The 26,787-nt window shown below is 56.1% G+C and overlaps 2 protein-coding genes across 2 annotated transcripts; both read left to right on the top strand.

Annotated features, from left to right (window-relative positions):
• Window positions 1-252: 252 nt before the first annotated feature.
• IUM83_13507 (Enzymatic Polyprotein) lies at window positions 253-1,071 on the top strand (the record flags this gene model as incomplete). The annotated part of the gene is made up of 1 exon (XM_067938186.1): window positions 253-1,071. The coding sequence occupies one exon, from the start codon at window positions 253-255 to the stop codon at window positions 1,069-1,071; it is 819 nt and encodes a 272-aa protein (XP_067797861.1).
• A 1,583-nt stretch (window positions 1,072-2,654) lies between these two features.
• On the top strand, window positions 2,655-2,961 carry IUM83_13506 (uncharacterized protein; the record flags this gene model as incomplete). The annotated part of the gene is made up of 2 exons (XM_067938185.1): window positions 2,655-2,659; window positions 2,760-2,961. The coding sequence occupies 2 exons, from the start codon at window positions 2,655-2,657 to the stop codon at window positions 2,959-2,961; spliced, it is 207 nt and encodes a 68-aa protein (XP_067797862.1).
• Window positions 2,962-26,787: the final 23,826 nt, after the last annotated feature.

Below are 26,787 nucleotides of genomic sequence, written 5' to 3'. Positions count from 1 at the left end.
GAAGTGAGGCAGCTCCAGCGGGAGAACAAGCTGGTGAAGCATCTCAAGGATGACGGCGCCTACAAAGGACAGGAGGTGGCCGTGAAGAACGACTTAGTGTATTTGCGTGGCAAGGACGGAGCGCTGCGACTGGTGCTGCCAGTCCCGTTGCGTGCGAAGGCGCTCCGTGAAGCGCACGACTCTATTTACGCAGGGCATCTGAGGACGCCTCAGACATTGGCACGGGTGGCCCGGTGTTACTGGTGACCGGGCATGCGTGGCCAAGTGAAGAAGTGGGTGCACAGCTGCAGGGATTGTAGTACCCGGAAGACACAGCCGACGGCGGTGATCCCGCCGCTTCGAAGTCAAGGGATTGGTGCTGTTGGTGATCGGTGGGCTCTGGACGTGGCAAGACCTCTACCGCTCACACAGGATGGCAATCGTTATGTCATCGACGCGGTGGACTACGCGAGCAGGAACGCGGTCGCCGTGGCGACACCCTCACACACGGCGGAGTATATTGCGAAATTTGTGGCGGAGCGGCTGGTGCTCGTCTACGGACCCATGCGTGAGTTGGTCATGGGCGGAGCCCCGGAGCTCAAAGGAGCAGTGGTGAAGCACTTGGTGCGGTTGCTGCAGGCGAAGCAGGCGACACCAGTACCGTACAGGCCCAAGCTGCTGGGTCTGGTGGAAAGGTTCCACAAGGTGTGGAAAGACATGGTCTCTATGTACGTTAGCGAGAGCCAGGATGACTGGGACCAGTGGCTCCCGTGTGCTCTCTACGCCTACAATGGTGCGAAGCAAGGGACCATGGGCTTTACGCCAAACAAGTTGATGATGGGTAGGCGTTTGCGGGCGCCAAACGAGTTGCTGCGGTCGATTGAGGTGACGGCAGTGGGCAAGTGGTCGGCGTACCACAAGAGGTTGGTGAGCCAGATGGAGAAGGCGGCGGCGTTAGCGGAAGAGGCGTTAGCGCTGAACCAGCGAAGACGAGAACGATACTACAACCAGGGCGTGGGGCAGAACATGCGGTTTCAAGCAGGCGACTGGGTGTGGCTGCTGAAGCCTCCTCGAGGCAAAGGCGTCACGTAATTGGCGCACCAATGGGTTGGTCCGGCGAGGATTGACCAGGACGGGGGCTATGACAACTGGATGGTGACGAGGCAAGCCACGGGGGACTCGCTGAACACATCCTGCTGCCTTATCGTTGCAGGCCTGGGCAGCTGGAGACGGTGGCTGACCAGATACTACGAGAGCTGCCGAGGATGAAGGCCAGGATGTGGAGAATGGCGTCTCTGCAACGGACATGCAGGGCGTCGATCGGAGTGCGAGGCCGAGCACTACGAGTAGTAGCGGCGAAGCTGCCGCCAGAAGAGATGATAATGGACGAGGCCGTGGCGGGCCGATACCACTGGCTACTGATCAGATGACAGTGGTTCAGGCAGAGCCACCGGCAGCAGAAACAGATTAGACAAGACGAGGTGAAGGGCGGAGCGTTGCGTCGGAAGCCAGTGGGGCTGAAGATGTAGCGCCGAGTCCGGAACCACCAGGAATAACTGGCGGGGGTACCGGCCAGACTAAGGAACGACTGGCAGTCCGGGATCGGCTGACGGGAGCAGAAGACAAAACCGCAGGCAGTGGTGAAGTGCACGGCGAGGCGGTCAAGGCCAAGAAGGCGCCTCGGAAGCGCAAGACAACATGGCGAGCGAGCGACGGCCATGGCAGTGACAGCCATAGCGAGTAGCAAAAGAAGCGACGGGTCGAGGCGGAGGCCCGGCTAGGACGAGCGGCGAGACGAAGTGCTCGCCGTGACCAGCAGACGACGGCTGGAGCAGAAGCCGTTGGTGCAGATGCGGGTTTCGGGTGCTGCGGCGGCCGACCGTGGCGGAGTCGCGAGAACCAGAAGCGGCGCCGACCACGGCGGCGCAGCGACAGCAGACGAAGGCGGTGGTGACAGTGCAGTGCGGACTGGAGGCGGAGCCGCGCGTGCGCTCCGAGGTCGTGGAGCTACGCGCTGGACGACGCCGACTCACCACCTGCTGCAGGAAGCAACAGAAGGATCAGTCATTGAACGAAGACAGCAACGAGTTCGCAATCGAGCAGGAAGATACGAGATCCAGTACCAAGTGGAGGTTAAGCCCATACCTGGTGGACCAACGGCGATGGAGTGGCTCACTGCGCGTGAGTTCGAAGACTTGCTGGACAGACGAAAGATCGGGGACGATCTTCTGTCGGGGGATGGCGTGTGGATATCACGTGCTCTTTAAGCGCCAAGAGCACTCAACGTCACTTGCCAGTGACAATTGACTTGACGGACAATGGTGTGGAGAACAGCACCATGGATGGTGACGAGTGAAGGCGATGCCGTGGCGGAAGAAGCTGCGGTCACCGAAAGTGTTGAAGCTGCGAAGAGTCGGTTGACGTTGACAAGATCGAAGATCGCAAGGAGAGCAGACATGGAGGGCGAAGGACAGTGGCGAGTATAATCGCCAGGCGATGCGATGCAGACTGTAGGTAGGCGGTAGGTATAGGCGGCGGGGACTAGCTAGGAGAGCTCTGTGTGTGCGGCTGGCCTCACATCTCTCAGTTGCAATTTGGACGGGAGTAGTCCGGATAAAGCAGCTAAATACTACGCGTAGTGTTCTGCGGCAGGGATCTGCACTACCCAACAACAAATGAGGTTCGTACTGCGGCCAAGGGGGTCGGCGAGGCGTGCGGGCCATTACAAGGTAGTGCTGAGTAGTTTAGAGGACGAGCGATGACGAACTTATGTGTCACAGGGTGGCTGGGAGCGTGGTTAGCGACCGCGAGGGCGCGAGGGGACTATTGATGTCCTCTTGGCCGTGGAGTGTAGGGCCCGGAGTGGACCCGATGGGTGTGTCTACGCAGGAACGGTCCTCACTCAACCTTGTAATTTACATTCGGGCTTACAGAAGGCGCGAGGACGGGTCCATAGACCTGCCCGGGTTGCCGGCTGCCTAACAATGTTCTCTTCCTAAGCTGGTCCCTGGTGCGGTTGACCTCAGTTGGCCCCCCGACGTCCGCGTCGGCGATGCAACGGTTCCAGCTCCTGCTCATGTACTTACCCTCCCCTCCGAGTTGGATCTCTGCACTTGTGCAGCGTAGTGGTAAGCCATACCGACAATATGCTTTCGGCGCTGTATGCATCGATAAACTAACAATAGTGACGAATACAAGCTAAAAGTTTCCAATATGCCGTGATTTTCTTCGTGGTTTTGGGGGCAAAATTTGAAAGCGCAAACGAAGCCGTGATCGGTCGATAAAAGGTCGACAAGTGACTTGATTGCATCGTTGCCATCAATAATGACATGATTCGATGGGTCATGCTCAGCGAGACACCCTAGTGCATAGGAAGCTGCATCTTTTCAGCCCGGGCGCGACTGGATACACGTTCGACATGCCGAGGAACAGCTCCCGCCTGCACGATTTTACGGGGCACTTCGGGATGAGCCATCGCTAAGCTTCTGAGGGCAGATGCAGTCGGTCTGTGTGATCTCCTTGTAAAAGCAAAACGAGTGCCCGGAGTGCTCCTTCGTGTACAATATCGTCAGCAATTGTACCACATACAGTAGCCAAATTTCCTAGGGCTTCCCTTGCTTTTCCTTGTAGATCTGTCAAGTCGCTCGAAGTATCGCCAACAGAAAAGGAATAGCTTCTTCACGCACAATTGTAACAGCACTGTTGTCATTGTTTTTTCGCCGGTCGGACTAACGCTTTTGCTGCGCCCTCTTTGAGATCGTCGGTTCCTTCTTTTGGAAGCGGAGCGAGAGCAGGAATGCCTCCCGCAAAATCAACCTCAGCGAGAGTAACATCGGTAGCCGATAGGTGGACCAAGGCACTAACATCGCCTTCTTTTTGATGCGTGCCGGTATTGCCCATTTCTCGCCATGATTGCGGCTCAAGATCAAGCTTGGGTTCGGCTGCAGCGTCAAGTTGCGGTGTTGCTCGGTCTAGCGTCCAATGAGAAGAGCAGGAGGCAACATGGCACTCGCAGCAGCACCTATGGGCTACGACAAGGATTATGGAAGGGGACCCTACTGGCTGGGTGTACGAGGCACAAGCTGTAAGTGGGCGAGGGCACACGCCCAAGACTGCACGAGAACTGGACCTGAGCAAGAACGCAAGAACGGCAGCAAGTTAGAAGTTAGTTAGTGTCCTTACATTTGTGTCTTGCTTTTCTTCATTAATAAACTTTCCCCTTTGGATACACCCCGGGTTTCGCGACAAAGCTAGCTTTGCGCTCTTCGAAGCGTTCAGTTTGTTGATCCCGGAAGTCGTCGACTGTCCGGAACATCGCCTCTTCGGTGCGCGTGGCGACCGAGAGTTTCCTGTCGTCGTTTGGCCAAGGACCACCGAGAAACGTCGACTAAGTACGAGTTCGAGGAACTTCGTAACTCCACTAAGTGCGATTCTATTGAGTTCGCCTTAGGTTCGACTGGAGTGGACTTCAAGACTCCGACGGTGATTTGGAGATGTTGCTGCCGCACCCTATCTTTGAGGTCATCAGGGCTCCTGAGCTTTCCAGCTGGGACCATGCTGCCCTCATTGATTGGCACCGGGAGTGGGAGCGCAACGTAGAGAAATTTGCCGCCGCTGCACCACCACCGGCGAGACGTTTGAAAACGTTGTCACCACCGTCAAGGGTTCGGTGAGGCCTAAGACGCTGAAGAACATGGCTACCTACGTGCTGAAGAAGCCGGTGGCATCGGTGACCAACGCTGACATCATGGAGGCTGTGAAGGCACGCTATCGCACGCTCAAGAACGAGTTTGTGCCCGACGTCACGTCTCTGTTCCGCCAGCAGCTAACGATGGACCTATCCATTGATGACTGTGATGCTCGGATCTTCCGCTACTACGAGGACTTCAACGGCATCGTGGAGGACAATGGACTCCAAGGGCTGATTGGGACAGGCGATGAAGCCGCTACAGGCTATAAGAGCAGGATGAAGGCTCACTGTCGCCTATTGGCTGAAACCTTACTGTGGTATCGGGAAATGAAACCCGAAGCCAAAACCCAAAGCCGAGACAGGGGGCGAAGAAGACTCGAGGCGCCGGCGCCAACTGGTCAGTCACAATCCATCGCCAGTCATTGGACCAAACTCCCCGGTCGCTGATTGGCCTAAATTGGCAGGTGACGATGACTCGTCGACGGTCCCAAGTCAGGCGCTGGCGGATGCAGCTCACTAAGTACGGTGTGAACCAACTGGCAACATCCGAACTTATGAGTCGTCAGCTCCTGTCCCCAGTCGTCGGTAGCGTTTCAGCGGCCATTTGAGTCGTCGGTAGCGCCGTCACGTCGCAGAGCAATGGCCGAAGAGTCGTAGGTTACAATTGGCGGTCCAAAGTGGACGCGTTTATACTTGATATTTGTATTGATCGATAGGAAACTTGAGAGAGGACAAGATAAGCCTTCGGGCAACAATAACAGAACAGCTTTTCCTCCCAACCACGCAAGGGCGACACCGGTACGTGCAGTGAACGACCTGCAGCTCAAAGGTAAACCTGGTAGGTAGGATTATGACTGTCGCTGGGCACATTTACCAGTTTAGCGTGTGTTCATCCCTGGCAGGGCCAAGAGTTAGTGGCCGGTGTATTGGTAGCGACGAGTCGTCGCCAGGAACTGGAGGAGCGAGAGCGCACTCCATTTATTTCTTCCCACCGGAGTATAGCTCCGGCACCCTCGTGTCACGCCGTAACAGGCCGGGACCCTTCCTTCTGAGGGCCTGCGAGGTATATTTTGTGTGTGAGAGCGTGCTATCTTTTGCTCGTGGCTAGTGACGCTGAGTCTTCCGTCTGTCGACTAGCGGAAGCTCGGTACACAGGGGAAACATCAACCCGGTGCAAGGGAAAATTCCTGGGCCTTCAGGTTCTAACCGTAACAAGCCCATTAAGTCTTCGGTGACTTGGTGAGTGTTGTTGGTGGGGAAAGTGTGCCAATATATAAATTAGCGCGTGTTCCTACACGACAACTGGTGCCGCGACCCGGGATTGGTGTGACTTTCTGTGTTTCGTGCTACGGCAGGTCGATCGACGTTACGAGCAACAACCAAGAAGAAGAAGAACAATAACAAGAACAGGAACAAGAAAAAGAAGAAATAAAGACGAAGAACGAAGAAAATGGCGAAAGGATCATGTTCAGCGGTTCCAGCAACTCCAATAAAGACTGGCAGAACGCGTGGGGACGACTCGACTGCGGCCCTGATCACGCCGCGCCTCGACCCGATTGCTGAGCGGACCGTCAGCTTCGACGACTCGATGACTGGATCCGACGCCAAGGACGAAGAGATGGATGAAGCCTATGATGATTACCTGGAGGAGAAGGCGCCTGCGCCAGCGGTGGTGACATCCGAGACTCCGGAAGATGCAGTGATGTCTCCGGGACGCAGCGCGGGCACGCGTTCGCTGTCGCGAAACCTCGCGGTTGAGCTTGACGATGACGCGCGCTCCGTTACGCGCAACCTCGCGGACGAACTGGATGATGTGGATGGTCCTGGGCCAGCGTATGATGACTTGGAAGACTTTGAAGACGCCGCCGACGACTCAAGGTCACCGGTCCTGACGACGCAAGTGACCGAGCAAACCTCCGGCAACCGGCCGCCGCTCAACGGTGACACGCCGGCGGCCAACAAGGTTCTCGGTCGCCTCTATGAAGAGATGAAGATGATCGACTGGGGCGAGCTATTCGAGCCAACGATGACTCGCCAAGCGGTGTGGGCCGATTTGTTCCACGATTTGGCTCGCCCCGTGAGTTCTGTGAGAATCGAACAAGTGGTGAAGGAAACCGAGCGATTCCTGAAAGCATTGGGGCTTCGGCCCTTGGAACACCCTTCGCCGTCGACGCTGGAGTGCTGGGCGCCAGCAGAAGCAGGCGCGGAGCTCTGGAAATGGGAGAAGCGACTCCGCACAGCCTTTGGCGTGAACTCGTTCACTCTGGACGACTCGTGGAAGACGCGTGCGATTCGCGAAGTGGTCGACCCGGCTAGCGTACCGCTGCCGACGACTCCGAAGAGGGCAATCCGCGAAAACCCCAGCCGAAAACCCACCGGAGGGGTGTTTGGCGCGTCGGGGGAGCGATCCCCGTACCTTCAAGACTCCCACATGGTGACTCCACCACCTACGGGCAACTCAGACCGCGCTGGACGCACCAGCGATGACTCAAAATCGGCCAGAAGCACGAAAAGCAGTTCAGGACGGAGCAAGAGCCGCCGCTACCAGTCCACCGACGACTCGTCGGACGAAGAAGCCGACATTACCGGAGGTGGAGGGGCGCAGATGGGCGAATACCTGCGTCAAATTCGTGAGGTGACCGAATCCGAGCTGCTTAACGCGACTCCGAGGATCGAGATGCCCACTGGGGCAAATCAAGGCTTTCTCGGGCGCCAGGGACAAGAGCGAGAACTCGATGCGATGTCTTCACGCTTTTGTCTACGAAAAGGACGCGAGCATCGCCCAATGAGTGGTACATGCCTTTCGAGCTGAGTCTTCGGGACGGCGCTCTGCATTGGTACCGACAACTGCCCAAGAAGACCAAGCGAACGTGGAGCCTCCTAAGTGAAACCTTCATCAAGTTTACTGCTCCCAGTTCAGCCACTCAGCAGAGGCTCGCTACTACTTGGCCAAGCGCGAAGACAAACAACACATCGGCGACTACCTGAACCGGCTCAATGGCTATGCTAGGAATGCCGGAATTCGGTTCGAAAGCAACGGCCGCAAAGCACGCGACCACGTCAAGCGGTTCCTCGAGACTTGCGGTGACCGAGGACTCAAACGGCGTTTGTGTCACCTGCGTATATCCAATATCCACGAGTTAGAAGAGATGATCCAAGAGATATTGAAGATTGACGAGCGCAATTCATCCTGCGAGTCGTCGCTGCCTCACTCTCGAGCTCGAGATGTCTCCCGACGACGTGACGACAGGCGCCGCGACGACTCGCGCCGCCACGAGCGCTCGAAAGACACCCGCCAACGTGATGACCGCCGCCGCGACGACTTGAGAGATGCTTACAACCGTCGCGACCGACGCGAACGAGATTATGAGCGTCGTCGTGATGACTCACGCAAAATGCCGCGCGTGAGCCTAGCCGAACCATCTATCGCCGATATCGTCGCCGAACTTCATGGACGGGACACGCGGGATGCTCGGAACGAGCTGCAGCAACAACGCCACAGATATAATGGCGACAGCAGCAGCGAAGATGGAAGTGAACATGACAGCGACGACTCACAGCGTTGCAGCGAGGACTGGGGTGACAGCTACTCGTCAGATGGATGCGACCACTGCCTCGCTGCAACCAACGATCACGAACGCCGAGTCACCGCTGAAGGCACGTACGCCCGTTCTGACAACCGACAGCACAGGGGTGACTCAGCGTACCGCAGCCAAGACCGGGACAATCGGTTCCAGAGCTGCGGCTACCGCGATGAGAAACCTCGCCAGTACGGGCCGTGCGCAGCCTGCGGAGGCCTCTACCACTCGGCGCACTACTGCCGACGCCGGTGCAAGCTGTGCAAGCAAGTGCATACCGCAGGAAATTGTGAAGTATTCCAAGAAATCACCAAGATCGTAAAGTCCAAGGTGGACAAGAAAGACCTCACACCCGAGCTCCAAGAACTACTGTCCTCGGACCATTTAAACTAGGCAGCCCGCCAACTACGACTGGGTTGGTCCCAAGCGGGCTGCCACAGGTAGCTGAGCCCGCAATTGAAGCCGAGTGCACCTTTGCATTCGTGGGCTAGTGCGAATGGACGAAGACTGAACAAGACAACGATATGGAAACGACGGAACTAGAAAATGAGAGAGGCGACCGCCTTGGTGGAGGTGTATTGTGTGAAGAAGACGACAAGGAAGGGATAGGAGACACTGCCGAAGACTGGCTGACAAGTGCAGTGCAAGAAGACTCGCGCCGACGACTCGCTCCGGAAGTGCGACTCTTAGCCGGAGAGCGGATGGGATGGTGGTCGGCGCAGAAATTTGACAAGCGCGTAATGATGCGAGCACTGGTGAATGGAGCCGTAGACGACTCGCGCACGAGGATATTGCTGGACACTAGGGCAAACGTCAGTGTCATTTCGGAGAAACTTGCCAAGTGACTGAAACTCCGCGAAGCAGCGGGGCATGGGCGTTACATGGATGTACAAGGGATCACCAAGGGCAAGATGATGACGACTCGCCGAGCGAAGGTGAAAGTCACCCTTGGATGGGAGCGCGTTTATGTTTTCGAGGTCTGAATAATGGATCACTGCGCCGGGGTAGAAGTTGTGCTTGGCACCGACTTTATGATCCCGGTCGGTATCCGTCTGGATCTCCTTAACGCGACGACCAAGCTTCCCGACGAGGTGATGATCCCGTTGATCAAGACTCAAAACATGATGGACGAGGCCAAAGGAAGCCACGTCGCGTACGGTCCGACAGAACCAATGCAAATACCGGGCCACGAATGGGACGAGTTCAAACTACAGCGGCGACAACCCGAGCTGACGACCCACGTGCCGTGGATTCGCCGAACTGACACGTTCATCCCGACTGTCACCAAGTTCTACAGGGGACGTCCGGTCAGGGTTCGACTAACCAACGCCACGGATAAGCTGGCGAGTTGTCCGGTGCACTTCCCGGTGATAGTCTGGGTTCCGATTGGGTCGCTACCGAAGACTGAAGGCTACGTGCAGCTAGATTCCGCAAAGTACAAGGAGTGGCAGGTGCTCGCGTACGCTGCCGCACGAGACAAGACACTACTCAAGTGGGAAGCTGAACTCTACCAACAATGGTTGGCTGGACAGCCCCCAGCGGTGGAACGACCGAGTTACCTGACGCCTAAAGGTATCCTGCAGCGACCTAGCATAGACTCGATCCAGAAACCACACTTCAACAGTGAATGTGACAGTGCCGACGACTCGTCGGTGACGGGTGACTCAGAATGGATAGCGGAGGAACATCACCGACGACTCGACGCTACTGCCGGCGACTCGACGGGGGTGACGACCACTGACGATGAAGCCATGACCCCAGAGGCAGCTGGATCAGGACTGGAGACCGCCGAGTCGATGGTAAGCTGCGACGAAGACCAAGGATTGGAGTACAATCCACTGGGGCATCCACCGATGACTCAGATGGCATTCAGCCGAGACGCCGGAGACATTTCAACGACTCTCGACCAGACGTTCATTGCAGTAATGCGCGTACTGGCCACGGAAGGTACCGACGACAGAGGCAACGAGACGACTGAGCATCCGGCGGCAGACATCGAACTGGAGGTCTACGCGCATGAATTAGCATTCCTCCCCGATTTAACAGAAACAGTGCCGACAACGCTCGACTACTCAGCCGCGAACGTCAAGAATCCCGAGTTGTCGGCAGACCAGCAAGAGCGTCTGATTGAAGTACTCCGACGTCATCAAAAGATCATGATTGCAAGCGGGAATGCACTCCCGCCACCAGGATATGGCGTTGTCTGCGACATAGACGTGCTAGCGCACGCGCCGATCAAACAACTGGCCCGACGGATCCCATTCAAGCATGTCAAGAAATTGTACGAACTGCTTAAAGGACTGATCAAGACGGCGCTCATCGCGTTCTCGGACAGCCCGTGGGCCTCGCCGATCGTCATTGTCCTCAAGAAGAATGGCCAGGACATCCGCCTCTGCATCGACTACAAGATGGTCAACGCAGAACAGTGATCCTGGAGTACGCCATATCACTAGTCGACGAATTGCTCATGGACCTGGAGACCTACCTGTGGTTCTGCTCTCTCGACGCGGCCAGCGGATTTTGGGCTATCCTGACGACTCTACGCGCGCGCAAGATTTCAGCTTTTGTGTGTCCTCTGGGTCACATCGAGTGGCTACGAATGCGTTTCGGCCTCAAGAATGCACCGATGATCGACCAACGCATGATAGACAACGCGCTATGGGGATTTGTGCAGCCGAAGGGCGGCTGGGATGCCTTTGCAGCAAAGATGAAAGCCACCGAAGACTCGACAGAGCACTGCCGACGACTCTAGTCGTCACCTCGCCTACCAGGCACTACAGCGACGACTCGAACCAAGTTTGCAGCCGCCCGCGATGGCTCGAAGACGGCTGAACCCATTACTCAACTCATTAACAGCCCAGAAGCCGATATGTTTACGACCAACGAAGCCGACGAGTCGTCGCTGGTGCCTGTGTTCGACCGGCGATCCTTCGTGGACGATATCTGTTTCGGTGGCGAAGACTTCGACAGTTGTTTGGCGACGCTGGATCGGCTCCTCAGTCGTGCTGAAGAGTGCCGGATCAGCGTCAGCTTTATCAAGAGTATTTTCGTGCAAGGACGCGTCGACTTCCTGTCCTATGAAGTGTCAAAAGACGGCATTAGGCCCGACCCGAAGAAGCTGGACGCGATCACTAAGCTGTCTTTCCCACGAACGAAGAAGGGAATGCAGTCTTTCCTAGGAGCGCTGAATTATTACAGTCGCTTCATCCAAGACTTCGCTTTCTACGGCGCGGCACTGTATCAGCTGAAGGAAGACGATTTCGCACCGGAGGGTGACCTCACAGTTGCCCGCCGGAGTTTCCAAGCTCTCCAAGACAAGGTTGCGGCAGCGCCGATACTCCGCCACTTCGACCGCACCAAGGAAGTGCACGTCATACTGTTCGCCAATGAGTGGGCATTGAGTTCCACGCTGCTACAGCTGCATGATGACAAGTTGCACCCTGTTCGCTTCTGCAGACGTGTATTGAAGGATGCCGAGATGAACTATCATGCGGCGGAGAAAGAGGTGCTAGCGCTGTTGCTACTACTGAAGACTTGCTACACCTAGTTGGCGGGACGGAAAATACGCGTCTACACTCGCTTCTCCACATTGGAGTGGATTACCAAGTCGAAGACACTCTTTGGGAGAGCTGTACAATTCGCGGTATTGCTCTCCCCGTGGCACCTGATCGTCCAACGAGTCAAGGAGAAGGACTGTGCCTTCACCCAGCTGCTCCAGTCGACGGTGACCAACTTCGTGGATCTCGATGACTCATTAGAACTGGTTGCCCCGCCGACTAAAGGCTCACCGACGACTCGCATGGACCCAAACTTGCTCTATGCACGCCTACCGACGACTCATACAGGCTTCGTGGTCTCTTTCGATGGGTCAGCGAAGACTGAGAAGTACGGTGGTTACGGCAGTTGCTCATGGATCGTTTGGAGCCTCCCGGAGTGGAAAATAGTTATTGCAGCGAACGCTTACCTCGCGAAAACCACGGTCAAAATCGCCGAGTACACCGGCATGAACAACGGCGTTCTCGCCGTGATCGAACACGGTGACGAAGACTTAGTGGTCGTGGGAGACTCGAGACTCGCGATCCAGCAATCCTTAGGGGTGATAACTTCCCGGAAGGAATCACTGATGACACAGCTGAATCATGACAAGGAGATCACGGCACAGTTGCGGTCAGTCAAATACCTGCACGTGGTACGCGAATACAATGCTGCCGCGGACTCGTTGGCAACAGAAGCCTTGGCGTCAAAGGCTTCCAAGGTCATTCTGAGTGAAAACCCGAAAGCGGAGTTGGCCAGACTTAATCGGATACAAGAAGTGATCTACGAGTCGCCGCCGCAAGGATTAGAAGCACAAAACCTGGTTCCAGGAGGCTCTATTCAAAATCTGGGCAGTGTCTCAGCGTTGAAACGCAAAACGTTTGCTGATTTCGTGTGCCCCGAGCCTGGAATGGTACTAGCGATGACTCGGGCGTAGACCAAGAGCAAGAAAAAACATGTCCGATTCACACAAGAGAAGCCGAAGACACTGCCGAAGACTCGCCCTAACCGGAAACCTCCCGAGATTCAACCTCCAGAACCGACTCGAGCTCCACCAGCAGCTCCTAACGCACAAGACATTGATCCTGTGGAAGTCCAAGAGGAGAGACGACGGCGCATAGCTGCAGCACAAGACGAACAATTACGATGGGCTAACCTGAAGACCTTATTACGTGGAGATGTCGAGAAACTTTGATACCGAGCCGCCAGAGATGCATGGAAAATCGCAGACAAGTTCGTGTTGTCGGAGGACAATTTGTTACACTACATTGGAACGAGACGTCAGAGCGACGCTGAGTTGCAAGAGGAGATCTCGCTGCGTCTGGTGGTATCCACCACGATGATACAAGAAGTTCTCCAGAACTGTCATGACTCGCTGGAAGGTGGCCATCAGGGTGTGGTGAGAACCTACCAGCGAGTCAAGCGAGGTTACTACTGGTTGGGACGCTACACCGACGTGGAGAATCACGTGAAGTCGTGACCCGACTGCAGCACCAGCAAAAGCCGCCCCCAACGAAAAGGATGTTCTCCTGACAACGTGCTGGCGGAACGGCCTTTCCAGATAATGTCTATGGACTTCGTGATACCATTGCCGAAGACTCGGAGGGGCAACACAGCCCTGCTGCTCTTCCAACGTTCTTTTATGGGTTTTATCATTGCGAAAGCCGTGGCAGATACGGGTGCACTCAATGTGGCACAAGGATTCGAGGAATGCATATACCGACGATTCGGTGCGCCATCACTCATCCGCCATGACCGCTACCCACGGTTCATGAGCGAAGTGTTCCAAGCGTTTGCAGAAATGATGCAGTCAAGGTCCCGAGCAACGCTGAGTTACCGGCCGCAAGCCAACGGACAGCAAGAATGGCCAGTCAAAACTGTAATGCAATCCGTTAAAGTATACGCCGAAGACCCGCTCCAACAAGACTGGGACGAGGTCGTGGAGCGCTTAGTCTTCGCCATCAACAACTCACAAGACACGACTCGTGCAGGAAACACCATTCTACTTGGTGCACGGGTGGGATGCCCAGTCAACGCTGAAAGCCATGTCATCCTCGCTCAGACACGGCACGCCGAAGCATTCAGACGCACTGGCGTGGCGCCGCGAGGTCAACAGACAACACCAGATTGCTATGGAGACGGCTAAGGAATATCAAGCCACCGAGAAGACTCGCAGGGCCGGGGAACACAACGCCAAACTAAGCAGGAAAGAGAAAACGATACTGGCGAAGACTCGGGTCCCCGACGTGTCGGTGACAACACAAGACCAACCGTCTACGGGACAAGACACCCCGTCCCAAGTGACCTGTCGCTCAAACCGAGTACGCATGAGCCACCGATGTAGTGGGTCTAACTTGACTCACTACTTTAGCTTACACGTTGCGCAACGTGTATGAGGAAGCGTAAGTACTTAGTAATTACTTATGTTAATTATATTTGAATACACAAATATAAGTTAAGTAAGACAGGATTCCAAGTGACTTAGATTAGGTAAAATGAGAACTGTATTCTTTGTAAATTGACCTTCCTCTAAAATCTGCTAAAACTGTTTATCATCTATGAAAGGGGTTGGCAGCGGCTGGCTGTCAGGGCCCCGCTAATATGCATGTCTCTGATTGGTAGAAAGATGCTGCTTTCTACCAATAGGATCTTTGGGTATGTGTGGACCACTCACTGTGGTGGCCCACTTCAATGTATCCATTGGTGTGTCTTACACCACGGTGAGGAAGCATCTAAAACTTTTAACAGATAACCTATCTGTTAAATTCAGAAGTGGCTTGTAGCCACTTGTGCGTGTAACCCCGTTACACCATCCCCCCTTAAGGTTAGACGCGCTGGGGCCCCGCACGTCAATCTTTTGGAATTGACCATTCGTCAATTCTCCGCGTTTGGAGAAGAAATCCGCGCTCATTCAACGATGAGTGCGCCTCAGAAGAAGTCTTCTAAGTCGGTGGGGAGTCATCTCTCCATCGACGACTACTTCGACCGCCAGAAGGCGAAGTACTGCGACGTCGTCGACTTCGACGACGACGATGAAGATATGGAGGACGAGGAGGACTCGCCCTCAAAGCGCAAAGACTCAGTGTCGAGCGAATCGCTCGACCCTCATGCCAAGAACATTCGCCCGCGTGAAGGGGACGAATCGAACGCTTCGAGTTCGAAGCGTTCGCGTACTGAGAGCGATACCCCACTCGCTTCCGCTGGGGCTCTCAGTACTCCGCGCGCTGTTGCTGCAGCGCGTGATATCAAAGCTGAAGGCTCTCCGCGCGCTGCGTCTGCAGCGCGCGATCCGTGGATGCCGTCCGCGTCCGAGATTACGGACCGGTATGGGAACTCGGTACCTCCGAATGAGGTACCGCTGTACGTATGCAGCGCCATCAAAGATGACGCTGTGGCTGCCGAGCTGCACTTTGATGAGGAAACGCATCAAAGGCGCGACTACTACATCGAACTCTTTCATGAGCTCCGATGGTTTCAAAGCAAGAAGACATCTTCTCGCAGAAAAGTGCCTGAGTGGCAGGCACTTTGTCAAAGTTGGAACGCCTTTGTTGAAAACTTCAACAAGAGGCCGAGTGCTTACCGTGATCGGATTAAGCAAGCGCGTGATCGCTTCGAGACGTACTCGAAGCGTGGAAAGCTGGAGCAACTTCATGTCGCTGCTGAGGAGGCAAATGTGCCGTGCGCTGTGCCCGAGGGCTTTCAGTGCGCGAAGTGCTTCCCAGGTGCGGTCCGCTTGAGCGACCGCGACCTGAACGGGTACACGTCGTTCCGTGTGCCCGAGAGTCTCAAAGAACTCCGTGCTAAGTTCTTAGCACGTGAGGGTTCGGGCGCTGGCGATGATCGCAGCGCTCGTATTACTTCCGCTGCACCAGCGCGTACTGCTCCTCGTACGCCCTCACCATTTCCGGAACGTCCTCCAGCAAGACGTTCCGCGGCTCCCATGTATCTCGATGGGGAGGAAATCCTCTCCAACGAATACGAAAACGAGCCCCTTGAGGGTTCGTTTTCGGGATACTATGGTCAACAATCCGCTCAATAATCCAGCGGGTTGAGCCGCGGGCGTCACGGATCGGCGGTGGCGGGGGTGGGAACACGCCCCGGGTATGATCAGCCCCGGACTGATCAGTTTGCGCCTCTCCACGACCGGGTGACCGCCGTGGAGCGTCTACAGGGCGCTGAGTTCGCCGCCCTGAAACAGGAGCTGGCGAACCAGAAGGCCCAAGTCGCGGCGGTCTCGCAGACCGCCTCGAATATCCAGGTCGAGCTGGGGACCCAGATGAAGGGGTTGCTCCAGCGCGTCCGCGCGCTGGAGGAGAGGTTGCTCGTCGCCGAGGCCAAGTCCTCCGCTTCTGCCTCGGCTCCTGCCGAGGCTTCGGGTCAGCCGAGCTAGATGGCTCGTGCTGCCGGTATGGCTTCAGCCGTCCGACGTAAAAGGTCGGATGGAGGCGCATGTTAGACGGTATGTCTAGCGTGTATGCGTTGCCGTGCCGTGCCAACACAGTGAACGGCCCGATGAAGCGCGGAGCAAGCTTGCTTGCTCCGAAATCCGAAATTGCATGTCTAGGCTGGTTTTGTGTAGCTAACAAAACTAATGAACCGACTTTAAATTCATTTGTGTTGCCTCCGCCCTCATTGTCTGCGTTCAGCTTCTGTTGATCAACAGAAGCTGCTATTGCATCTTGGACAAACCGAATTACGGCTTGTCTGTTGGCGATGAAATTGATTGCATCCGAGCTGAAGTCATTCAGCTCGCTCTCCGCTAGAGGCCCGGCCTCTGCGTGGTTCTTTGCGGTGTCTGCGCCCTGCGCAGACCCGTGGCCGTTGGCCTTGTTGTTGGGGGAGTCTGCGCCCTGCCCAGACTCATGTGGTTTGTCCATTGTTGCAGCTGACACTGTGCAAGTGTCAGCGGTTTTCTGCGGCTGCTGTATTGCAGTCGTAGATCCTCCCCCACTTAAAGTGGGAGCCATCACTCCGAGTAAACTCGGTAGACGTGGATGCCGCATGACATTCACGTAGAACGGTGTATGCCCTGTCGAGGCATGTACTGAGTTATTGATGGCAAACTCTGCCATCGATAAGCACTCGCTCCAGTATTGGAACGAGTGAGCGTAGCTCTTCAACATATCGACGAGCACGCGATTCACGCGCTCGGTTTTGCCGTCCGTCTGCGGATGGTCTGCAGTCGACATTGAAAGCTGGCTCCCAAGAAGTGTAAACACTTCTTGCCACAGGTTCGCTGTGAAGCGCTGGTCTCGGTCCGACACAATGTCGGTCGGCATGCCATGATGTTTGAACATCATGTCGACGAACAGACGGGCCGTCTGCTTCACTGTCACTTCTGCCGGCACTGCAGCAAGATGTACCATCTTGCTGAAACGGTCTACAAAGACCACAACACCGGTGTTCCCTCCGCTATCCGGGGGAAGACCAAAGATGAAGTCCAAAGACATGGACTTCCAACACTCCGACGGAGTCGGTAGTGATTGCAAAGGAGCCTGCACGAATGGCGCAGGCTTTGCGCGTTGGCACACATCGCAAGCACGGATGTACTTGCGCACCCACTTATACTGGTGGTGCCAGTAGAAGTCGCGCGTGAGAAGGACGTATGTCTTCTCACGTCCAAGATGTCCCGCAGACGGGGCATCGTGATACTCGTACATGATCCTGAGGCGCAGGTCATGGTCGTTTGGCACGACAACGCGGACCGCGTTGTCGTCGACTGTATTGTAAAGCAGTATTTCGTCGTGCACCCGATAGCGGTGTACACGCGCACGAAGATGCTTGGGCAGCTTCTGACGGGACTTGTCAGAAGGCGCTGTGCCATAGGCCAGCAAAAGTTTCGTGTCCGCGTCGTGCGCGTACGCGGCCTTCACATCGTCCAATAGAGATGACGTGGGTGTGCTCGTCCGCATGGCGTCAATGGCATTGACGTCAGCAGCTTCTGCGTAGTCCGGCCGACGTGACAACGCGTCGGCCACTACATTCAATCTTCCGGGTTTGTATTCGACCCGGAAGTTATACTCCGCAAAGAATGAGAGCCATCTCGCCATTCTTTGTGATATGTGTGGCGACTTCACTGCGGTGCGCAGTGATGCATGGTCGGTGTAGACCACAAATTGTCTACTTCCAAGCAAATACACTCATCAACGCGCATCCGATCACAAAATCGGATGCGTCACACACTACGTGAAATGGGCGACCTTGGTCAGCCACTGCCAAGGAATTTCTTCCGGGAGTACGTCTTTGTACTCCCTCAATAATTCGTAATAGGGACTCGACTTCAGCGAGTCCCAACGTTGTTCCTCGAAGCGCTCTCGCTTCGTTTTCGCACTGAGAGTGTCTTCACTCTCAGTGGTACTTCCCATGAAGAGCTGCCTCAGCTCTTCGCTCTCGCTCTTCGTTCTTTCGCTGTTCGAAAGAACGCAGACCTGCTCGATGCGTCCATCGTGCAAGTCGCGCGTGAAGCGCTTCCAGCTCATGGCTGGAAGCGAAATCAACTCCGACGCCCTCGTCGGAGGATTAGCGAGTTCCAAGTCACGATACTGGAATCCAGTATCGGTGCGCGTCAAGACGCTTAGCGTCTCGACATCCGGCGTCACCGCCGCAGTCTGCCCAGCAGACTGCTCTTGTTGCGTCTATGTCCCGGACCGAGACTTGCGCAGCGTTCTCCGCTTGTGCCGTCTTCTTGTCGTGCGGAGCCCGGCTCCGCACAGTTGTTCTTCTGGTCCAGGCCCGGCCGTGGACAGTTGTTCGCCGGCGGACCCTGTCCGCGGGCGCGCGGTATCAAGCCCAGCTTGACCGCACGTTCCTTCATGCAGCCCGGCTGCACGGTAATGTGTTCCTCCACCGGCAGACCCTGTCTGCGGGCGCGCGATATCAAGCCCGGCTTGATCACATGGCGCTTCGTCGTGCAGCCCGGCTGCACGACAGCATGCAAATTGCGTCAGTGCGGTACGTTTGCAACCGTCCGCACTGTTTGCAGCGTAAACTCCCGGAGTTGACACGCCTTCGTCACCTTGACGCCATTCATTGGCGGAGCCCCTCATCCCTGACCTCTTCGGGTCAGGGACTGTCCTTTGCACGCTTGAACGTGGGTGTTGGTTCCCGGAACCAGCACATCTTTTTCTTCCGACGTCGGCAGCATTGCCGACGTGGGTCTCACTTGTGCGCGCCGTCGCGCACTTCTTGGGCACTCCGGGACAGCAGCATAAAGCGCTGTCTCGACTGGTGAGCCGCGCGCACCTGCTGGTGCGTGCGCTGCGGTAACAGGGCCATCGCTCTCTGTTCCGCTGTCGCGTCCGAAGCGCACGAGCGTGCACTTCTTCCAGTCAATTACCGGATCATGCCGTGCAAGCCACGGCATGCCCATTACTACGTCGAACTTATCGTCCAGGTCCAGGACGATAAAGTGTTTGACAAACACTCGTTGTTTGTACGAGAAGCGCACGTTCACGACGCGCTTCTCGGTCTTCACGATGGCACCTGTTGCCAGTCGTACCTCCAGAAGACTTCGAGGTGTATCTACCTCCTCGAAGTCAAGTCTCGACAGGCTTCGTAGTCGAACAAAGTTGTTCGACGCGCCTGCATCTACCAAAGCTCGAAGAGAGTCACTCGGTCTCTTCGAGTAAACCTTCAAGATGACTAGGTTCGGCCTGTCATCTTGTTTCTTGCAGCGAGATCTGGTCTCACTGGGGGTTTCAGTCCTCAGTGCCGCGTGCCCGATGTCGGCACGCGCGACTGCATTACCAGTAGGGCGCCCCGCGCCTACTGGATGTTCGCGTTTTTTGTTGGTCCGCGGCGATGCCTAGCATCGCCAGGACGGCCACCTCCAGGGGGCATGGGAGCTGTGCACTCCCGTGCAAAGTGACCGATCCTTCTGCAACGGAAGCATCGCACGTTGCCTCCGTGCTGCTGGTAACCAGCAGCCGTTGCATTCGAGAGGTCCATTGGTTCCGGACCTCCCGTCCTCACTGCCGGGCGCGGTTGCAGCCTCGGTACATTTACATGGAGTTTAGCCTGCCGCAGGCTAAACTCTTCTTGCATGGCAAGGGTGATTGCAGCTTCGAGAGTACTCGGGTACTCTCGGAAGAGATAGGTCTTCACGGGCCCATCTCTAAGTCCTTTCATGAACGTGACGACCTTGGTCGCCTCGTCAATCGGGTTAATCACGATATTTGATACCAAATATCGTGCGCGCTGCGCGTAAGCATGGACGTCATGCTTACCCTGCTGAAGGTCGAGGAACTCCGCCCTCGACCGGAACTCGTTTTGCGGGGGCTCAAACGCTTGTTTGAGCTCCTATTTGAACACTTCGTACGTGACGAAGCACGTAGGATCGGAGAGTCGGCGTCCATACGCCCAACTCCTTGCGCGTCCGCCAAGGCAGGACATGGCGAACGCGACCTTCGACAGCGGGTAGACGATGCGTCGAGCCGCTATGGCTGTGTCGAGTTCGACAAGCCATCGGAGGAGAGGCTCGCCCTCCCTTCCCACGTAATTGCTTACGCTCAACTTTAATGGTTGAGCACGCGGTGTCGTCCCTGACGACGCCGTCGCTGAGGAGGCGGCATCACGCTGCTCCTTCATGATGAACCCCAGAGCAACACCGTGTTGCTCTGTCGGCGATAGCGTACGCAGCATCGTAGCTATCGCCGCTTCTCCAATGACTGTTGACAGTCGTTGGAGGGCTTCCCACTCTGGGTCAGACAGGTGGGGGCAGTCAGCGCGTGCAACATGCGCTGCAGGCGTGTTGGAGCTCTCCATGGGCACCTCCGTGCTCATGTGGTTCTCGGCTCCGCGTTCGTACACCGCGTACGAACGTCACGTAGACGGTCGTTGGACGGACTACAAAGTGCTACCAGGTGTAGTGGGTCTAACTTGGCTCACTACTTTAGCTTACACGTTGCCCAACGTGTATGAGGAAGCATAAGTACTTAGTAATTACTTAGGTTAATTATATTTGAATACACAAATATAAGTTAAGTAAGACAGGATTCCAAGTGACGTAGATTAGGTAAAATGAGAACTGTATTCTTTGTAAATTGATCTTCCTCTAAAATCTGCTAAAACTGTTTATCAGCTATGAAAGGGGTTGGCAGCGGCTGGCTGTCAGGGCCCCGCTAATATGCATGTCTCTGATTGGTAGAAAGATGCTGCTTTCTACCAATAGGATCTTTGGGTATGTGTGGACCACTCACTGTGGTGGCCCACTTCAATGTATCCATTGGTGTGTCTTACACCACGGTGAGGAAGCATCTAAAACTTTTAACAGATAACCTATCTGTTACATTCACAAGTGGCTACAAGCCACTTGTGCGTGTAACCCCGTTACAACCGACGACTCGCGAGTCATCGGCGAGTGCCCCAAACCAACCGTTTGCGGGACAGGGGGCACATGTCTCTCGGGACTGGGTGTATCCACCGAAGACTGGCGGAATTGAGCAGATTGCAGGTCGGAAATCAATGCTGCCGGTCCCGTTTGATGTCGCCAGCAGGATATGGTTGTCCATGGAGAGAGTCAAGCCCGGCCTTACCAAGAAACTGGCACACCGGTGGCATGGACCCTTCCGGATCAAAAATAGGGTCGAAGACTATGCCTTCGAACTCGAGTTACCAAACCGTAGTGGATACCGATTTTATCCAGTCGTCCATATCTCCCTACTGAAGCTGGTTGACGAGTTCGGAGATCGACCGAAGACTCGTCTCGCGCCAGGCGTTGTTGACGACACGCGGCTAGACTTTGATGAAGAGCTGCTCCCTGAGGACAGCTGGGAGCCGGACCACGCGGCAGGAGAATATGAAGTGGAAGCCATCCTCGACGACCGTGTGCCGTTGTCCACGGGAACTGAAAGAGCAGTACGCGAGTTTAGAGTCAAATGGGTCGGCTACGATGAACCAACGTGGGAGCCAGCCATTGACCTTTCTTGCGGCGGGCTCCGCTATGATTACCTGCGGCGAATAAGGAGTGAACAACGCCTGCAAATGGTTCAGGTCGCTGACGAAGACTAGGTGGCAATGAGTCATGACCATGATGACCTGTACTTGGGGCAACGCAGCCCAAGACCACAGACGAAAACTTCTACTGCGGCATTACCTTTTGCATTAAAAATTAAACCGCTACCAAGACGGACAGCTAAATCTACGACGACTCAGAAGCAAGACTGGAAATGAAAGCTAGATGGATAGAAAACGCTGCCGACGACTCGCTTGAACTCAACTTCAACTCACTCAGGATCGGAGGCAACAGCTGCCCGGGCCAAGACACCAAGCAAACCCGAGTCGTCGGGGCCACCAGCAGCATCCGGAGCTTGTCCTCCCGGGGAAGACGCAGCATTCGGCGAAAACTCGGACGCAGCAAGAACGCGAGCATCACCAAACACGGTCACCCATACTGGGCCCGATTCACCCGGCTGCAGCGACGAACTTGAAACGACTCGACGACCAACATCGGAGCGCGAAGAACCGGCCGGGACAAAGAGCGGAACCGACGGGTTGCACAGGATGAACGTGGTGTTGTAGGGGTGCTGTTCCGGCACATCGATCCAGCCGTCCCGCCAAGGCTCCGCAGCGTCCAGAGCCGCGATCTCGCTCAACCAGTCGACGATCTTGGGCTCCCAAGGCAAGTATCCCAGAGAATATCCGGGCATGGTCGGCTCGAGCATGAACTCAGGCTTCACTTCCGAGAAACCAAGATCGTGGCTGCTGCACCACAAATGTTTGGGACCACCTTGGCGCGGATACGGTTGCTGTGCTTGTTGCGCTAGACCACGTACCTCGTCCAGGCAGCTTTCAAGGCATCCAAGTGCTTCCTCGTCCGAGTCTTCCGCGCAGCAGTCCATCATATTCAAGTTAACGGCAATTGCGGCGAACGTTGTCTCCACGGACTTCGGGAGGATCCAGTGATCGCGCTCCAAAAGCGAGAACCCAAGGTCGGCGTTGTCAGAGTCGCCACTCCCACGGAAGTTGCTCCAATATCCCATCACCCGAGTCACCGGTGACGCCCGCTGGGACACCTTGGAGTCGGGATCAAACTCTAAAGTGTCAAAGAGGCACGCTCGAGATGGGGGTTGTCGGCGCAGCTTCTGCCATGGATGATCTGGATTCTTGTAATCCGCGAACGCCGCGAAACCTTCAGGACTGGAAAGAATTCGGAGATCCCGAGGCAGTGGAGCAGGCAGACGAGCATTCAGCATCTGGGGCCAGCACTTGAGAGCCCCAGGACGCGTAAACGGCGGCTCAATGTAAGGCACAGCCCACTTAGCCACTTGCTTGGAAAATAGGACGAGGGGCTGTTGACCACGCACCGGTGAAGGCACCGTAAGCGGACGCAGAAATCTCGGACCTGACCCAGGGGTGGACGACAGAGTGGCGACGACCCGGCTGCTTCCAGACGACGCAGGCTGACGTGGAACCGAAGGACGACGACGTTGACGGCGGTGACTCATTTGAGTCTTCGGTGGAGCGGGAGGCGTCTCCTTAGCCTCTGCATCAACACCCTGGACAGCTCCCGACGACTCGGAACCTAGAAGCTCCAAGAGAGAAGAGGATTCGAGAACGACCTCCGGCAACTCAATAACTGATCCAACAACCAAGTTCTCTGCTTCCGAACCGGTGTCTGGAAACCACTCGAGAGAAGCGCCAGAGTCGACGTGAACTTGCCCGGACGGAGGAGGAAGAGTGCTTGACGAGACAGCATCTTCATCCGATGACTCCATCTCACGAGAAGGCTTGCGCGAAGGAACGACAGGTGAACTGTCCGGCGAAGACTTGGCAGCGCTTCCGTTGAAAACGGCGCGAGATGGCGGAGCGGCAGAAGGCTGAGAACGGGCTCATCGCCCCTTGGGCTTCCGCTTCGACTTGCCCTTAGACGATGGAGCTCCAAGAACACTTGAAGCCTGCACCGTCGACTTGGACGGTGATCCTGCATCCGCAGGAACACTTCCGGAAGACTCGACAACCTCCACCTCCGCTTCCAAGTGCTCAGCATCTTGGGCAGAAGTCCGGGAATCACCAGGAACTGCCACCGAAGACCCATGGCTACCACCTCGACGAAAAGAAGACGCACGGGACCCACGAGTAACAGAAGCTGAGTCTTCGGCGAGGCGGTGAGATCTCTTGCCCGGACGACAGGCGGACGGACTGCGACGGTTTGACGATGAGCGAAGACGCTTCTACGACACCGAACGAGAAACGGAGCTTGACCGACCACCCGGATGTCGAGAACCGGCCTCCTCTTGCGAGGAGCGCTTTCTTGAGCGACCAACTTGAGCGGAGCGCTAAACATGGTCTGCTTCGACGTCGGTAGCACGAGTTCCAGGTGTTGTCTTGTTCTCCTCAGTCGACCGCTCCTCCTCCGACGACAACTCGACGTGGGAATCCGACTCCAGGAAGGCATCGTGGGCCAAGTCAACAGCAATGACATCCTCGGTTCGTGACGGATCAGGATTTACCAGCATGTCCTTGAGGACTCGCCGAGTCTCTTGGCTGATGTCCAGCAGATCCCAGTTCAACTCGCCAGTCGACAAACCTACAAAGAATGAGTCATCGCCCAGAGTCAGAACACAAGCCAACATATGCAGTAACTCGGCAATCAGTACGAATCTTCGGAGATCAGCACAAAAACATCTGGATCCATGTCTTCAAACTTGACGTGCGCTCGAAGAGTCCGATTGGCGCGCGTTAGTCGCTTCATCTACTCTTCATTTCGGCGCTGGAGGCGAGTCGACGGCGAGTCATCGCCGGCATCCAAGCGAGTCAGAAGATCAGGCGGACGCTTGCTTTGGGAAGTCGATGACGCCACGGCACCTTTGAACGCCGTCTGCTCGCGAGTGAGCTGGAGGGCCAGCCGCTCGCACTCGTCATCAGCAGCTCTCACGCGGTTCTCCAAGCGGGCGGCCGTCTAGGTGTGCGCATCCACAGCTCCACGAAGACCCTCCATCTCTAGGAGGTAGTGAGCCTCCAAGACCCGCAAACGCTTGACCTCCTTCTTGGAGTGCTCGAGCTCCGCGCTTGCTTGCTTGAGGAGCACCATGGTGTTCTCGTGCTTGAACGATTCCTTCATTACCGAGTTTTTGGCGGCAGCACGCGCGGCTTCAGCGGAATGCAACTGGCCTCGCATCACAGGCAAGTCCAAGTTGATGTCATCGTGGACTCCCATGTTGGGCTGAGCCGCTGCCACCACGTCTCCCAGCGAGCGAGTGGCAGCCAAGTGAGAGCCCACGTGGCGGTCTCCACGGATGTTGGTGCCCTGGTGCAAGATGACGTTAAGTCGACCGATGAGATCCAGCCGAGGGCCCAACACCGCGATCACGCGCTCCGACGCCTCAGCGCTAGCCTCCATGACGATTTGTTCGAGGGCTTCACGCGACACCGTGATCAGCGCGTCGTCGGTGGTGGAACAGCCAGCTTCAGCACTCGAAGTAGAACGCCGAGCAACTAGCTGCGACAATTGGAGCACAACCGAGTCGCCGGCAGCATTACCAACGGGCACATCAACCAGAGACGTGTCCTGCAAGACAAGAGACGAAGATAACAACCTTGAAGGTAAGCGACAGCAGCTCAAGATCAAGGTGCAAGTCAATTGGACGTACCGAAGGAGCAGCAGGAGAGGTGGTCAGTGACGCGGACGCCTCAGCAGACGCTTCCAGCAAAGCTTGGCTCGGCGTATCGCCGCCAGCAAATGAACTCAACCCCGGAAATGACAAGACAGCCTGTGAAGCAAGACGCACAAAGCCGTCAAGCATCAGTACCTCGCGTGAAGCCCACAGAAGGCGAGAAGATAGCAGGAAACTCACCGTGGACGACCTGCCAGTTGACTCAGCAACGCTCTCATCCTCCGACAGCGAGGCAGCAAGAACGGCAGGCGGACCACCAGCACCAAGCGCTTCCTCGACCAGGCGAAGGCTGACCAAGATACCAAGATCCTGGTTAGCAGTGAAGGCGACGAGCGGACAAGAGAAGTTGGTTTACCTGGAGCGAAGAACGAGACACACCGAGAGCTCTGAGCGCCCAGTTCACGGCGGCCTGGGCAGCGCGCGAAGTACCGATCATGGCGCAGGAACACCCCGACGCTCACCAGCACGCGGATCGAGTCGCGGTGGGGGCAGTTGTGGTATCTGTGGCGATGGGGGCTCCAAAATCAGGGAATAGCCTCGCGGCTAGACCTCGATCTCAGACCACTCAACTCAGAATCTGAGATTAGATCTCAGATCCCAAGCTGGGTGAGGCGTGTGTTCCTCACTCTTGCAATCCCTTGACTTGGTTCTTCCTAAGGCTACGCTGTGGGCCCAGACTTGCGTCGGCCACACCAGCTGCCTCCGAACTCGACAGTTCCCAGATGCCCCTAGACGAAGCTTGCTCCTTGCTTGGAAGGCCCTTGTACGCACGTGCTGAGTTGACCGTGCCCCGTTTTCTTGAATATAAACACGTTCACTCCACACACACTTAGTCCACTTCTCTTCTCAGGCCCTTGGACTCTGGGCCTTAACAGCCTCCTCCTTGCTCAGCGACTCCGGCTTCGAGTCGCTTCCAGTCACAACACGTCCTCCGGCTGCTCAGACTGAGAGCCGCACAACGGTCTTCACTCGCCCCTCAGACCAGAGTGGCCCCGAGAGTTGGCTCGGTCTGAGCCTGCCTTGATCCAGGGTTCTCGCTCTGCACCCTGGGACTTCTGCGCACCACGCCTTGATGTAGGCGACACAGCGAAGCTGGGAACCACTATCCCAGACTATTCGCGCCACACGGATACCACTAGCAACCCCAGAAACCACTATCCCAGGTGTTGCTCTGCCGAAACCTCAGAGCGGAGCACCTTCCGCCCGAAAATATGAAGCACCGCCAGGAAACCAGCCAACCAGCACGAAATACAAGCAAAACCAATGTCCCGCGTGTGGAAATACAACAACGAAGGCAAACCGGGCCGAAACACGAAAAGGCTTGCTTGTTGAACTTGAATTTATTTGGAGTTAGCTGAGCTTGACCGTAGAACACTCGTAGCGACTCCACTTG

This window comes from Phytophthora cinnamomi (genome assembly GCF_018691715.1).
Source record: "Phytophthora cinnamomi strain GKB4 chromosome Unknown Contig12, whole genome shotgun sequence".
In the NCBI taxonomy this organism is placed as follows: Eukaryota; Oomycota; class Peronosporomycetes; order Peronosporales; family Peronosporaceae; genus Phytophthora; species Phytophthora cinnamomi.
The sequence above is the reverse complement of the archived record's forward strand: the minus strand, read 5'-3'. Positions and strand labels throughout refer to the sequence as shown.